Raw genomic sequence first — 16,263 nt, 5'->3', positions numbered from 1 at the left:
TATGACGTGTATTGACGTCCAGCTGGGTTGGCATAGATATCCCAAGTCTCTGAGAACCACTTTTGCTTTAGTTTGTTTAAAACTTAAATACAGAATTTATCGGGCCAAAAACTACAGTTAATCATAAAAAGATCTTTCTTCAACGTAGAAATGAAGATTCTGGGCTTTTATCTTGTCTGTTTTTAGGATTTACATAATCATAAAGCTGCTTTAGTTCCTAACTTTAATGTGGTCTACCTTAACTTACATCACAGCATACTGTTTTACTGGAGCTCATTGCAACCTCAAACGTTCTAATCATTAACATTCAGAATTGCCTACAACGGGCCTGTAGTTTCCTGTTTCCTGCAGGCTTAAGTTTCCGCTTTATGTGTCAAAATCTTCAGCACAACCTTTTTTCAGACTCTGTTTAAAATGGAGGGGGGTCAGCTCTGATGTGTGACTGGATCCCTGTATAAGGTTGTTTTACTGATGTAAAATGTTAACCCAAGTCCCGGTGACAAACAAAGCAGTTTGCAACACAGGGATAGATTTCAGGGGGGACACAGGGGACAAGTCCCCCTCATTTTTCAGAACATGTGCATTTGTCCCCCCCAGTCAAAAGTAGCAGAGGACTTTTATTCTGACAAAATAAAAAAAAGTTATACCATAAACTGATGCTGAAAAGGCACAAATTGATGTATTAAAAAAATATGAATGAATGAATGAAAATTTTCAGGTGAAGGACCCCCACTTCAACTGTGTCTCCCCCACTGTTGATATGGGTCGTTAGTCCATCCATCCAACCATCCACTTTTGAAAGAGTATGCTCTGTTCAGCTTCACAGGAGGCTGGACGTTATCCCAACACTAATTACACCCAGTAATTATAAGTATTTTGCCAATGATGAATGATTAACATACCTCAACAAACTAGCAGCCAAGATGAGGTGATCCTAAATGCTCCCTCTGCTACTTTTATTTTTGTTTTTAGAAATGTGGGCCTATGACTCACCTGGTAAATGTGGGGTGAGGTTGCTTCTGTGCATTGATAAAAATATAATGCAGCCTATTATAACAACAAAACATTCCCAAAATATCAAACTCGGGATCATTTAGTGTCACTGTATGCAAAGTGCCTCACCTTGCCATACCCAACTAGCACTGATGGGATCCTCCTGTGAGTCAAAGCTTCTCAGATGTCAAAGCACCTTCATTCAACCAGGGGTTTTCTCGCGCATGCGCAGGCGCGGAAGACTATCTCATCGGGGAGAAAAAAAGAAGTTCACACACAAAGCCACGCCTGCGCGGTGTGCCTCTCATTACAAGCGAAGTTGCTGCATCTTTTTAGGAAGCTACATGCTTTCTTTCGACACCCAAAGGTCGCATGGTGTCAGGGACGCGCCTAGTCACGGGAACAGTCCGGAGCGCGTTCATGAGGTGCAAGATCGCGCTTTAACAGTGAAGAGTATCAAACAGCGTGCGGGGATCCAACCTAATGGTTTACATTGGGTCACAACGACCAGTCAATGATTTGCGCCGAGTATTTCTTTTTTCTCGTCCGGCGGTTTATTTTGCAAACCTTTTCTATTTTGCACGGGAAGAAACTGACATAGCAAACTCATCTGTATGATAGGGGAGAAGGAGCACACAGTATGGTCCGGGAAACCAGACATTTATGGGTGGGAAATTTACCCGAAAATGTACGAGAAGAGAAAATCATTGAGCACTTCAAGCGGTGAGTAGAGACACTAATGAGCGACGTGTGTGTGCGAGTGTGAGTGTTTTGTAATGTAAACGACGAGTGCACGGCCAGCATCTCTCTCTGTTGTGTCACATTTTAGTGAAGTCGGGATGAAGCAGGAGGTTCCCCCTGTAGCAAAGTCCTATTTGGCAACTGCTGTCAGCTCTCCCCGAGCAACAACATTGTGCTGCATTTGAGCGGAGATAAAAAAGCAAAGGGCTAGCACGCTTCAGCTTCAGCCACCCAGCTAGCGGACATATGGTTTTGCCATTTTGACACGCTTACTAACTTGTAGGCTAGGTGATAACTTTACTAGTCCTTTCATGCTGTGTGCTTGCTCATTCACACCAGGTAACCATTTGACTCGTAAGAAGCCAACCTTTCCACCTGGTTACCGCACAGAAACACATATTTCTGTACCTTAGACGCCGTCAGCACACTGTCAGTGTAAACAAACTTCAGCCTACCTGACGAGCTGCTAGCATTGTACAAGCCATGCATTGCACAGTCTGCATCTCTGGCAGACTGTATCCAGTCTGTCGCCGTGTGTTTCATGGTGCCCGAGCAAATCAGGGACCCGGTGTTTCACTTGACTCTCTGCGAGTTTGTCAGGTCACTGCTTCCACCCAGACCTGTGCACAAAGTGTGCTTCATTAGCATAGTATGTCCCTATCTATCAGGGTGCACCGGAGCTGTTGCAGAAACTGGATTTTTTTTCTGTAAATGTTAACACAAGTCAGTGAAAAGGTGACGCGACATCCACGCTGCAACACTGTGGCAAACTGGCCGTGATTGTGCTCCGTGTTAACTGATATGCAACACTGCAACGCTATAGTTGGCTTCTTGTGTTTACTTTGTGCGCGTATGGACACAGAAATGGTTATCTTTGCCACATTATTACCGCGTTACCCCCTCCACCTCCACCACCACCACCTCCACCCCCCAACCCCCAGCTGCTGCTGCTGCTGCTGCTGACTTGCACAGCCTGCAGCGCGATCTGATTTAAGCAAAATCACACAACGTATCGATATTTTTTAATTACGATATTCTGATTGAGCTCTACTTGTGCTTTCCTTTTTTGTTTTGGGGGCTACTAGAGCACATCAAACCTATGCACCACTTATGGGCTTTCAGCTCTTTGTTGTCTTCCTCAGGACGAGGAGAGAAAAAAAAATGTAAATATGAATTTTTGTGTGGCTATCACGGTTTGTCTGCGCGCTCTCGCCTCTCTCTTCTCGGCTGTCAAGGAAATAGCAGCCCGCCTCTCCGTCCATATGTGCTGGAGACCAGACTGCTGAAAAACATCATAGTCTACCTATATGAGCAACGTTGGCTTCTTTAATGTGTAGGCGTCGCCGGATCAGACGAGAGCTGCCAAATTACCAACATAAATCACACATGTCTGTTTGACAAAATTGTAACGGAAAGGCGCAGCGCACCCCCCAACATACCTCTGTGTAAAATATATAAAGTGATGATGATGATTTTTGCTTTGCACCCTCTTGGTGTTATTATTTAGGGTAGACGGATGCAGTGAGTGAACCACAAACACGGCTCGTGTCTGATCAATGCAGCCGTGCAGGACGCACAATAATGGGCTACCTATATGCCGTTTTATTTACACAAGCCCGTGATAAGATGTGCGTAACGTTATGTTTTGGAGGGGGATGGTGACTGGCAGCATGTTATTGCAATAGCGGAGGGGAAACTGTGTCGGCGAGTGGCTTTTTAGCATGCTGCCTCAGCTCCAGCGTTAACCCAGAGGTAGTCAGAATATGCAGGTGCATGACAGCCCGATGTGTGATAGAAGTCATTGAAGATGGGGGACGGCAGAATGAGTAAGCAGTGTGAACAGCTTTTCTAAAATGGCGTCGGAGGCTGTTCAATGTTGGGAACTGGCATGCCAATAAATTTATGGGCACCCTACTGTCTCTGTCGGACAGCGAAAACACACTCACGAAAGATTCATGGGGGGAAAAACTCAACGCAGAAAGATGATAGCAGGCATTGTGACGCCACACTGGGCTTGCAAATTTCGTGTTATAGGCTTTGCATCTGTCAATTCAACCATCACTCAACGAGGTATTTTGTCATTTGCACACGTATGATGGAGACAATAGGATAGCCTACTTAGACTCATACACATCCATTAAATTATGAGAAGTTATTTTTTAAAGTTGAAGGGAGAAAAGGGGAAATGATGTTTGAAATGTAAAATTGCCCCAAAAGTGCTTTGAAATTACTAAAACAGAAGAAACCATAAAGACACGCATAATGCATTTAGGGTTTTTTTTAACCCACACACAGCGAATCAGGAAATGTCACGTCTCCTTTCATGCTGCCCAAACCTCATCTGTGCGCTTTCCAGTAGCTGTAATCTCATGAGCTGCACCCTCCTCCCTAGACAACATGCTAATGTTAGAAAATATATGCATTTATTAACATGCGACGTGCCAAGGTTTCAAGTCCAGTTGCTGGGTTACTGTTGCCTTGCAAGAAAGTACCACAGAGCAGAAAATAAAGAGTAGCAAAGCCACCTTGCCTCCCACCCCTCCACACACCAACACACACACATTGAAATAATTGAATTCAGCAGTAGGAGATTTGAAAAAAGGTGTCATCATTTGAAAAATGATTTTCCATATAAATTAAAACTGTACTATTCATAAACAGTGATGCAACATAGTTTCAGCTCAAAACCGAGTGATCACCTTTTTTTCTCCACTGTTTTCTCATCAGATATGGACGTGTGGAGAGTGTCAAGGTCCTGCCCAAGCGGGGTTCAGAAGGTGGAGTCGCAGCCTTTGTGGATTTTGTGGACATTAAAAGTGCTCAGAAGGCTCACAATGCTATCAACAAGATGGGGGACAGAGACCTGCGCACTGATTACAATGAACCAGGCACAATTCCTAGTGCCGCGAGGGGGCTGGATGATAGTCTGTCCTTAGGCTCTCGTGGCCGGGATGTATCAGGGTTCACAAGGGCGGCAGGGGGGACCGTGTATGGGCCCCCCACGTCGCTCCACAGCAGAGATGGACGCTATGAACGCAGACTAGACGGGTAAGTGGACAAAGTTTCTCTGAAGGCAGGGGGAAACCGTGGTTTCTGGTATACACCTTACCTCCAAGCATCTTCCCACCATCTGTTCATTGGGGGTGGGGCGGGGTGGGAGGTGGCGGTCGGGAAGAGGAGAAAAAGAGTTCATGCTCAAGAATAAAATCTCATAGGGATCCCCTCTAGAGTCCTCAGAGCGTGGCCAGCGCTCCTGGATTCATACAGGTAGACACAGATGTTCCATAAGAGATCATGTCTGTACACAAGTGTATCTTTTACTTAAAGGAATAGTCAGTAGTTTAATCTGTTGGGGATTATTTTTGTGAGTCTAAACATCTCTGTGAGGTGGATGTATCATTTGCGGAAAATACGGGGCAAAGATTGGATATCGTAAAATTTCCCAGGATTATTGGAGATTGCTGGAGAGAGAGAGAGAGAGAGAGAGAGAAAGGGAGAGAGGGAGAGGGAGAGAGAGAAAGAGAGAGAGAGAGAGAAAAAAAAAGAGAGAGTGGTCCAGCGGCCATCCCTGGGATTCCCCTAATCTGGAGTTACGCGTCCTGCTCGGTGGATTAATGTCACCCTTTTTTCCTCATGTAACAAAACAACCAAGAGCATACATTATATGTATAAGACACCATTGTTTGGATTAGTCTAATTTGGTTTTCAGTTATCGCGCACGCCTCACCAAGGTGTTCATTCTCGCTGGCTGGAGTCATGTGGATAACCTACACAGGATATTTATACCTCCCTGTTGGATTAAAACTGGCCAGACACCTTAAGGATATGCTATCATGCTAAAGGTATGGGTTGCTTTCTTGGTTCTTTTGTTTTTTTGTTGTTTTATTTGGGATTATATCTAAAATCAGGGCATTACAATTTGAGTGCTGGGAGACCTCTACTGGTGATCCACCTCAGTAGAGACAACAAAACAAGTGAGCAAATGACTTTTTTTTTCCTGCCTTATTTTTGTGGAGATTATTTTTTTTTACTTTTCAACGACTGAGACTCGCAGATTTATTGAGGACCCACATGGACTATGTTTGGATTGTACAGTTCAAAGAATGCTGGAAATTGAGACTGGAAAGTTGCTGTTGGAGATATCCTACCTCATGTCTGTGGATTACCTGCTCCTTTCCTGAATGTGGAACTATAATTTAACCTTGGATACAATCACATCCAGAATAGGAGATCAAAGTTGCACCCATGAACTGAATTTCCCATTGACTCAGCTTTGGTTCGGACTGCATGCAGGCTCTTCTACTTGTAAAGGAGATTGACAGCAGACATGAACATCCATGTGCTTCAAGACTGTTACGAAAGTTCTCTACCCTGGGAGTGAATACAGTGCTACGACAAACAAGAATCTGGATTACCAATAAGAGACGTTCTTTATTTGTAATCTGTCATGGCCAGATTTCCCCCTGTCTGCCAAAGGAATTTGACCAAAGTGGAATGAGCAGGACTTCACAAATTGAAGATGTAAGACTTAATTTTTCCATCACTTCCGTCATTGCTGTTGGGGAATCAACGGTGGACTAAACTGAAGATTGACTCCTGGATATCATGTGTTTATTTTACTGGACTTGAGTGCAACACTGATTTTTTTTCCTCCACGTTTCGATGGATATATGAACTCAAATTGACATTTTCCAGCATACAAAACATCCCTAACCTGGATCCGTACAAGGCCAAGTGTGTTTTCATCATTTTAATAAAACGGACAATCGTCTAAGTATGCGAGGTTCCACCGCCCTGAAGATGAGGATTACATTTTCTAACGTGAACAATGTTGCTTCGTTTTTTCCCTCTCCACTCAACATTTTTGCCCATTTTTTTCTGCTCACAAAGTTCTATCTCCCTAGATTGTATTTGGAATTATAGGTCAAGTTACCACTCTCTCAAAAGGTTGGTATGTCCTGCCCTGTGTATTTTAGCTGTCCTCTCTAACCCCCTAGTTTGAACCCCTGTCTCTCTCCATTTTCCCCACTAACTAGCTGGTACATAGACTGCTGTTACTGCCTGTGTCTATATGCAGACCTTACCTTTATATTGTTTTCTTTTCTCTTTCTGTCACCTGACCCCACCTTCAGCTCTTGTCCCCCCGTCCTCCTTATGATGTGTAGATCCGTATTTCAGCTGTTATTCATGACTAGTGATCAAAGTAAAAATTGCAACACTGTCATAATATTACACAGAAATGGGGCTGTGGATAAAGATTCAAAGACAAACATTTGTCACATACTCGTATTTACAATACGTGCAGTGAAAAGCAGGGATGGCAAACTACAATAATAATGATTTGAATAGGAGTCAAAATTAAGGATTAGGCAAGCCAAGTTTATTTATAGAGTGCTTAACCACACACAAAAAATGTTATTTAAGGTGCTTTACAGGCAAAAGGTAAGAAAAATGAAAAGATTAAGTAACCTACAAAAGCATAGGCAAGTTTAATTAAAGTATAGACAGGTTTAAAAAACAAAAGTACCATAAAACTGATTAATAGAAAGCAGTGAAAAAGAGAACAGCTTAGTTTTAAGTACTTCGTTCCAAGCATAATGGCTAAAAGCCGTTTCACCATATTTGGACTGAACTCTGGGCCCTGCTAACTGATGGATTAGAAAAAACAACAAAGGTAAAATGATACAGGTTCAGATAAGAAAAAATAAATATATTTATGCAGTGTATATATTTTTTAATGTCTCTGAAAAAACAGTGAGGCCGAATTAAATAATTGTTAAATTATCCTTGTAGGTTGTTTCCAATTCTAGCTTTGTCAAAGTCAGGTTATGATTTTTATGTGTTAGTATCTTTTATTGTGGAAACGACTAGTTAATAATTAACAGAAAATTAATAGATGAGTTTGTATTTAGTCAATGATTTAGGTCTTTTATTAGGCAAAAATGCCAAAACATTTGCTGCATGTCTGCCTTTGTCTCTCGTATGTAATTTTCGATAAAGTATCTTGAGGTTTGGACTGGTGGTCGGACAAAACAAAATTTAAATGTCACCTCAGGCTCTGAGGAAAAAAAAAAATCCTGCAAAAGCATTTTATAGACTAAATGATTGATTGATTAATTGAAAAAAAAAATCAGCATATTCATCAATAATGAAAATGGCCATTAGCTCCAGCCCTAGTGTATTTTGTCCCTGCTTTGCAACTGCAGTTTTGAAATGTCCTCAGCTTCCTTTTTATGGGACAAGAGTAGAATATGAATACTGTATAACCCGTCACAGGGTGCAGATTTAAACTTAGTTTTTTTAAACTCCTGAGAAATATAACGTATTTAAGATTATTTTTGAAGCATTTCCCTTTTTATTAGAGAGTTGGCCACAGTCACTGACAGGAAGTATGCAAATAGAAAGGTTACATCCATTTAGAGTCCCTGACTGGATTTAAATGCTTCCATGTAGGGCTGGCTGATAAAATGGTAATTGAAGTATGATGGTATGGAAGGAGAAATTTCTCTGCCTTTTTATAGTGTGGTGTCCATGCCTTTTCATTTCTGATTGTATTGGACTGTTGTAGGCGACGCTGCAAATCAATAAGCAGGACTGATTCATGGCAGTGCTGGCTTTACAGGATTGTTGCATCAGTTTGATTGATTACCTTAATTTGTATTTAATTCACTGGATTAACCTAAAACAGACATTCCACTTTGGTTATTTAATTTGCAAACAGTAGAGTTTCCAGAAAATATACTACGTCACTATATCTATATCATGATGTAAAACGATCAACCCAAGCTCTGTGCTTTGTGCTTTAGCCTGCGAGGACAACAGGGTGCTGCACAGCTGCACAGCTAGATTGTACGTTTGCATAGCAGAAGGACATTTAACAATAAACTACTTTATAAATAGTTCTGGAAATTTGGAATTGAATTGACGTGCATGTACTGTATTGCTCCCACATGACTGAGTCTCCACATTAGATGGCTTTTTAGCATGCTGCTGGAACGCATCCTTATAATTATGCTGTTCACGTAATCCCAAAACAGTTGATGTGCTTAGCATGCACCAGAGCAGACTAATAATCAAACACTGATGGAAATTCTGCCAAAAAAGTCTAACTGAATTATTTTTAAGCTCCATGAATAATGTAGAACCTGTTTTGTGTAAAGTGAAATTGAAGTGAAATTGAAGGCTATCTATTGAGCAGTGAGCCTGCGCCACCAAATTAGCATTTTCGAGAGCATCTAGGGGTCAAGGTAATCCATCAATTTCACAGCAGACATCGTTATACCATAGATGTTATTCATGAATCCAGCACACAGATGATTAAATCAAATAAGCTGAAACAGAATTTGCCCCTGACCCGCTGTACTTTATGTATAGAGCAGCGAAATACAGACATAGTGCAAGTCGCCTAAACCAATTTATCCTCAACATCCAGGAGACTATGTGCATCCCATGCACTCTTTTGTTCCTGTGCCCCATGGCAAAATCCTTTGTTGGAAAGACTAAATGAAAGACCTCCATTTATGAGCAAATAAATGGAAGTTGTTTATGGCTATAGGTTACATTTATGTCATATCTTTTACATATAGGAATATTTCCAGATTGGCCACATCAAAGAGTGCCCACATAAATTAGTATAAATAATTGCTCAGTGACTAACCCTGCAAACCCTTAAATCCAGTTAGTAATGCCATTTGGTGTAGACCTCAATTTTTGCTCTTGACTTGAAAATAAAACTAAGATCACATATCCTTGAAAGGGATACGGTTTAAAAAATGGAGGGCAGGGGTGTACAAAGGGTTAAGCTTAGGGGATGAATGCAGTCTGTCACAGTCTTGTCAAGTAAGGCGTGTGAATATGAGTAACACATTTTTTATCAGCCTTAAAGGTCAGGTTGGGCGTTTTTTAAGAAACTCATCTTATGGATCATTTACCAAATGGCTTTTCAGGACATCACGGGGCATCAGTAATGCAGAGGAAGACACTTGTGTCATATATCTTAACAGAAATGGCAGCAGCCTCCTGTTAGCACCTTGTGTAACCCATGTTACTTGGTTTCTGTGGCTCACATTGACATGCAGGCCGCTTACTTCAGTAACTGTTTGGGCTGTGGAAATTCACATGCAGTACTGGGGTGTGGAGATACACTGAAAAGCTTTTAGCTGATCTTTTGTGCAGAGACTTGTTTCCCAATTTCCTGCATCATCCAAAACAATTAGTAGTATTTCTAATGGAAACATTACACTGCGCATCTTTGAAAGTTAGATCGTAAAATGTAAAAATAATAATAAAGGGAAACCTATAAAAATGAAGCCTTTTGATAAATGAAGTATTTACAGATGTTTGCTTGAGATTCAAAACAAAAAGCTTTGTGCCCTCATTTTCCCTGTTATGAAGAAAACGTTAACAAAAAGCTGCTGCTAACTCCTCTTTAATCAGATAAACACTTTCAGAAGTTTCTCCATGTTGCGAATGTCTTTGATTTGTACTTACCGTTCTTTGTTGGCGTAGACAGTTTAGCAGCATGCAACCCAGCAAGCAAGCAAAATTTGCATAGACACATCTTTACACAGATGTAATGAAAAAACAACAACTCTCAAATCAATCAAAGATTCAAAAGATTTGGATGCCTCTATCAATTGTCAGCAAGGGCAATTTGTAAATCCCATCTAGGGAATTGGTTGGATTAACTCTTTTCTCACGTTTGATATTATAAGCTTAATTTTACCAGTGGAGACAGAGCATATCATTTTGATGAGTTCTAACTGTGTGAAAATTTCTTTCTTAGCTGAAAGTGCGCACTGGGGATGGGAGAAGGAGGTAGTGAGGGTCTTAAAAGGTTGCCTCGACTCAAACCAAGAAGTTGCAGTTAGATGATATGGACATTAAAATAGTAGTCCAACAAGATGCTATGTGCACTGGTTGGTTTTATCAACCATATGAACGCAATTTCTGGTTTGGATACGACATAACCTTTAGTTTTTCCTCACAGAAAGCTCTGATTTATACACAGTTGTAGCTTTTGGAGGGACGCAGTTGTCATGTCCCCCTCAATGTTTAGAATATGTGCATTTGTCCCCCAGCCTCCCAGTAAAAACATGAAAATAGCAGAGGACTTTATTTTGAAGACATTTGAGACATTTGCCCAATAAATGATGCAAAAAAGACAAAACTTGATGCAGAAAAATTAACCACAACACAGGACATTATGTGTCCATTTCATGTGTTCCCAATGTCAAACGCAAACCTATGCCCATGTATTAATATGATTAAATAGGCATATTTATAGAGCAAGTTATTTATTTTATTCTTAGATACAGGTCACATAGCAAAAATATGTCATTTTCTTAGAATTGGAGGTAACTTTTTGAAATTGCTCATGTACATATATGACACTCCAGTGTCACTCAGGTACAAAGATTAAATTACAAAAATATTTTATTTCACATTAGCACTGCACAGTTTTTTTTTTTTTTTTTTTTTTTTTTTTTTTTTTTTTTTTTTGTTTGTTTGTTTGTTTTTTTACAATTTTCACACTTGAGGTTNTTTTTTTTTTTTTTTTTTTTTTGTTTGTTTGTTTGTTTTTTTACAATTTTCACACTTGAGGTTCGTTTGTTATTAAAATCCGGCACAGTCTTGAGTTTTAATATTTTTCCATCGTCTTGTTTGAACTGGACAAAGAAGAAAACATAGCCTCTGATTTAAGGAACCAGTATAATGAGGGTTTATAAGTGTTGTTATATTGAACCATATTCCGCCCTGTGTTGGAACATCAAGGCTAATTTGCTGATTATAATTTGATCTGAATTCAAACAGTGGTAATTGCTGTCCTGTCCCGCTCATTAGGGCGAGTTGGGTAATACGACTGCTGTAATGACACAGCAGTCGTATTACCAAATTAAATTCTGATTGCTTTATTCAGAACGAGGATGTTCGGGTCTGAACAGAATGTCCTTATTAGCACCATTTCTAATGTGCGTCTTCATAAAAGATGCTTTTGAAGGCCTTTTTTTTTTTCAGGAGAACAAGTGGTGTCAAATTGTGTAATATTATAAACAAAAGGCTTGTCATAAGTCACCTCCAAAAACCTTCAACAAAGCCTCTCAGATAAAAGATGAAACGCCTCAAAAGTGGCTTTTGTTATAGTTACAAGACCAGAATGACTTGACAGTCTATAAAGGCATGAATCTCTCATGTAAATCCTTTTTATTATAAGAAATCTTTGTGCAAGTCTGTTATATCCTGCAATTCAGCTTTGAAATAAGCTGCAGATTTCTGTTCTGTTAAACACTGAATGCATGCCCTTTGCTAAAAATCTCCTCTGGTTGTTCTGTGTTGATTGTATTTTCAATATAGCGTGTCGCAATTCACGGCAGGGTGTACCAGTTATGTATCTCTTTGATGCTTGAACTGAGAAACTACTGAATGATAACACATCTGCATTCAAAGAAGAGCAGTTTTTGACAAAATAAGCTTAAAGTTTGTGTTTACACCTCCAAGCTGATGCATGACAGTTACCTAACAGAATCTTTGTTGTGTTGCTATGATGGCAGAAGGATCTGATGCATTTCATCTCCAAGTCATAAACAGTTTAGAAATGCTCAGTTGCCCAGTTCATCATTTAAATTCCTTTGTAATTCAGTCTGTAGGCTGGAAAAGAATTATCTCTTAGATGCTTAATACCCACCCTTCTCAAAACACTTTAGTGCCCCGTGTTCCCAAGTGTCTAATTAAGAACAACCCACCAGAGACACCTGATCATTTTGTTTGCCCAATGTCTGATGCTAACAGCTTTCTTAAATGTTTAGAATGTAACTGTAATGTGATGTTGTCCTTTCTTCCTGTTTGTTAGGACGGCAGAAAGTCGGGATCGGGCGTACGATCACAGTGCCTATGGACATCACGAGCGTCCTGGTAGCAGTTTTGAACGCCAACGGCACTATGAAACAGACTATTATCGTGATGCAAGAGAGAGGACTCTAAGCACGGCTGGGAGCGGGTCTGGTACCTCCAGTGGAAGTGGTACAACGGTGTCGTCAGGAGTCAGTGGAACTATCGTTAGTGCTGTTGCTGGCAACACGGGGACAGGTGGATCAGCAGGGGCCACGACGGGAGGAAGCGGAGGATCTACATCCAGTGGGGTCGGCTTCTACCGCTCCCACAGCAGGAGTCCATGTCGCTTTGAGACACCAGAGCCTCGCTATGAGTCTCGTGCCAGGGAACCCTTTACTTTGGCCAGTGTGGTTCACAGGGACCTTTACAGGGAGGACAGGGGTCGGCGTGGGGAGCGGTCATACCGCCACAGTCGTAGCCGGTCTCCACACTCAACCCATTCGCGGAATCCCTCTCCTCAGAGACTGGCGAGTCAGGCTACCCGTCCTCCACGCTCCCACAGTGGGTCAGGCTCTCGCAGCCGCTCCTCCAGTTCAGACTCAGTCAGCAGCACCAGCAGCAGTACAAGTGGCAGGTAAGTCAAGTTGTCAACATTTCTATCCTTGTGCATGGCTGTTGTTTACCTTTGTGCATCCCAGCCTGAAACATGTGCTGGGCAGAACACGAGTATTTTAAGAAAGAAATCTGCACTCTGAATGCTGCTTCACGTAGTACAGTACTTGTTTAAGTTAATTGGACAAATTCAGTGGATTAATAATGCCATCTATCTGTCAAGTCACAGTGGTAGCTGGATGGGAAATTAATTTTTGATAAGGTTAAAATGGGATTAATGTCTTGACATTCCCTGGTAGTATTCCAGTGTCTTTGCTTTTATACAACAGCACAGTATATTCATAACCCGATGGTATATTATTTAAATCAAGTTTCTGAGATTATTTAAATTCAGCTTTCACAGTTTTTTTCAGATCGACCAAAAACTTGTTCATATATAGACCCCTTAATATTTAGCAAAGCAGGAAAATCATGTAAACAGTGTCACTGGTGTGTATTTTGTACCACTGAGCAAAACGTACAGTGGATCATATCATTGGCACATCTGAGTGTGGCTGAATAAATGCATTAGCTACTCTCAAACATGGGCCCAAATTAAGCATTCACAAAGTCTTCCTGCCATATTCTGTGTATAATACTATCTTTTTAAACCAACTGCAGTTACCCCAGCATATATTTATATCAGCTGTATTGAATTCTGCAACACTTTTTAAGCCAAACCACCAGTTTTGCCAGCAAGCAAAGACTTGCTTGTGCATTTAATTTCTGTCTTTGGTTAGAGGGGACTTTGTTGCTCAACATCCCTCAATGCAGAAGCTGTGGTTTATAACATTAACCATTTCAAGATAACATATCCTACTAGTGTTTCATTATGTCTGTTTCTTCAGCAGATACAGCATATTTTTTTGTCATTCAACGTTGATCGAAATAATGTTATAAAAGCAACAACATGCCCAACCATAAGGTTAAACTTCAGATTGATTGTAAGCGCTGCAACGACAGGCTTGCTTTTTCTGTTTTCAACATTTGAAGATACCTCCGTGCTCAACCCAGCAGGTGACAAAAATGGCATACAAGTACCTGCATGTTAGAAAATTATTTTAAAGGCACACCATGACAGGGAATATATGGTAAAACCCCTTGTCTTTGATTCCCATCATAAAACCTGAGGATTTTAAAGCAGTCCATACATGGGCAATGGTGCCACCTTGAAAGATGACATCACCTACAAGGGCTTTTTAAATAGGCTTTGAGTGACACTATCATTTCTAATTCAATAGTATTAAACAAGCTGTAAATGTGTGAACCTTTGAAGCAGTGTTGTGTGTGCAAATTTCTACTTTGCCCATTTTTGTATGATCATTTGTGAATTTTCAAATGTCAAATCTTTTTTTACGAAGTTGTTGGCTGAGGAGTTGATCGCTCATGAGAGTCAAAGCACGGAAAATGACCTTTGCTGTATGCAGTCGCTGTAATGACAAGCTTTTTGGGTTATTAAGATTTGATGTGAATTGGTTTATTACCGCTGTTCATACTTTGGAATAAGTTAAGGTCCACATGACCGTCATCATAGATGTCGGTTTTCTTGTGCTCTGTTTTGAATTTGACATGCTGATTTAGCTGATTTTGTGCACTGCCGGGTGTTGCTGTAATGTTGTAATGATATTTGTGTCCATGTTGTTCTAATTTTATTGCGTTTTTATAGTTGATTTTAGTTATTATTGATGAGTAATTGTACAAGGAATGCATAAATAACAAAAGCCTGGGATGCAAATGCAAGTGAGGTCTGCATTTTTAGAAATATAAGCATGTCCTTCACTACATAAATTCACCTTACCCTCTCCAGTTGTTTCTGTTTTGGATAACTGCATCACCTTTGGACACAGCAGAGTCCACAGCTTTGAACGACATGTAGCGACACATGTGGTTTGACGAGGTAGTGCTGTGGGGGGAATTTCAGGAGACGGCTGGTATATTTTTCTCACTGCCTACCTCTGTGTATGTGCAATGGCTCCCCCCCCTCCGTGAGATCCAGTTGGAACTGGAAATTTCTGGCCAGTGCTGGCTGCCTGCCCACTCCCACAGGCCAGGCTCCGTGAGCAGCACTTCCGGGAGTGTCTGAGCACAGGAGGAGAAAGTGAGAAGGAAACAAACAGCAGAGGGCCTAGAAAGCCGAGACAGGCATGGGAATGGTTTCAGAAAAAAGGTGCATGAGGCAGCCATGAATTTGCCGCTGACGTGCAAATCTATCTTTTTATACTGATAACCAGATGCACTGCATAAACTGGGGAGAAGGAGGGTGTTATTTGCCTCTTCAGCTGAAAGACAATGTGGTTTTTAAACAGTATAAAGACACATTGTCAGTGCATTGCACAAGCTGTTATGCAAATGCATCACTTCTATATGTTAGATCGGGAATGTGCACATATTATTGCCTTTTCAATACAGTATACAATCTCATCCTCCTTTCTTGCCCCACAGATTGGAGAGAGCAAACACATTTTGTCACCTTTTTTGAGTCAGTGTTAACAAAAATTGCATTTGGACTGCTGTTCTTGACATTAAAATATAGCTTTTAGCACATACTATCCAATCTTTGGTTTCTCAGAGCATTTAGCACTTACAAAAATGTGTATACAGTATATGTATTATGTTTTGACAATCTATTGAGACTCTATTGAGGTAAAAATATCAACAATTAGGCTCTAAGGCAAAGGCAGCAACCCGTTACAGTAACAGAAGACCACCTTTGCATTGTACATTGATAATGATCGAGACTGTGAAGCATGTAACAACATCTGAGTCCATGTTCATCTTTTGCTACAGTGATTCTAGCAGTAGCTCAAGTGATGACTCCCCAGCACGTTCAGTGCAGTCTGCTGCTGTTCCTGCACCCTCAGCACTTCCTTTATCCTCCCTTGACAAGGATGAACCACGTAAAAGCTTTGGCATCAAGGTCCAAAATCTTCCTGTGCGCTCTACAGGTTAGTTGTAATGTGCTCCTGCACAACAAACGTCAACAGTAGTGCACTGTATTTCTTAATAGCCCCCAAATTTTGACACATTTTATGAAAAATCATTACCAGT

At 40.8% G+C, this 16,263-nt stretch overlaps 1 protein-coding gene across 2 annotated transcripts in view; it reads left to right on the top strand.

The window, feature by feature from the left end:
• The first annotated feature begins 1,343 nt into the window (after positions 1 to 1,343).
• spen (spen family transcriptional repressor) overlaps positions 1,344 to 16,263 on the top strand; it is a 29,813-nt gene continuing 14,893 nt past the window's right edge. The window contains exons 1-4 of one of the 2 annotated variants that reach the window (XM_050064219.1): positions 1,344 to 1,716; positions 4,462 to 4,782; positions 12,584 to 13,198; positions 16,003 to 16,160. In XM_050064219.1, the coding sequence (XP_049920176.1) occupies positions 1,634 to 1,716; positions 4,462 to 4,782; positions 12,584 to 13,198; positions 16,003 to 16,160 (1,177 nt within the window). In that variant the 5' untranslated portion in view covers positions 1,344 to 1,633. The other variant, XM_050064220.1, reaches the window with a different exon arrangement.

This window comes from Epinephelus moara, chromosome 16 (assembly GCF_006386435.1).
Source record: "Epinephelus moara isolate mb chromosome 16, YSFRI_EMoa_1.0, whole genome shotgun sequence".
Lineage (NCBI taxonomy): Eukaryota > Metazoa > Chordata > Actinopteri > Perciformes > Serranidae > Epinephelus > Epinephelus moara.
The sequence above is the reverse complement of the archived record's forward strand: the minus strand, read 5'-3'. Positions and strand labels throughout refer to the sequence as shown.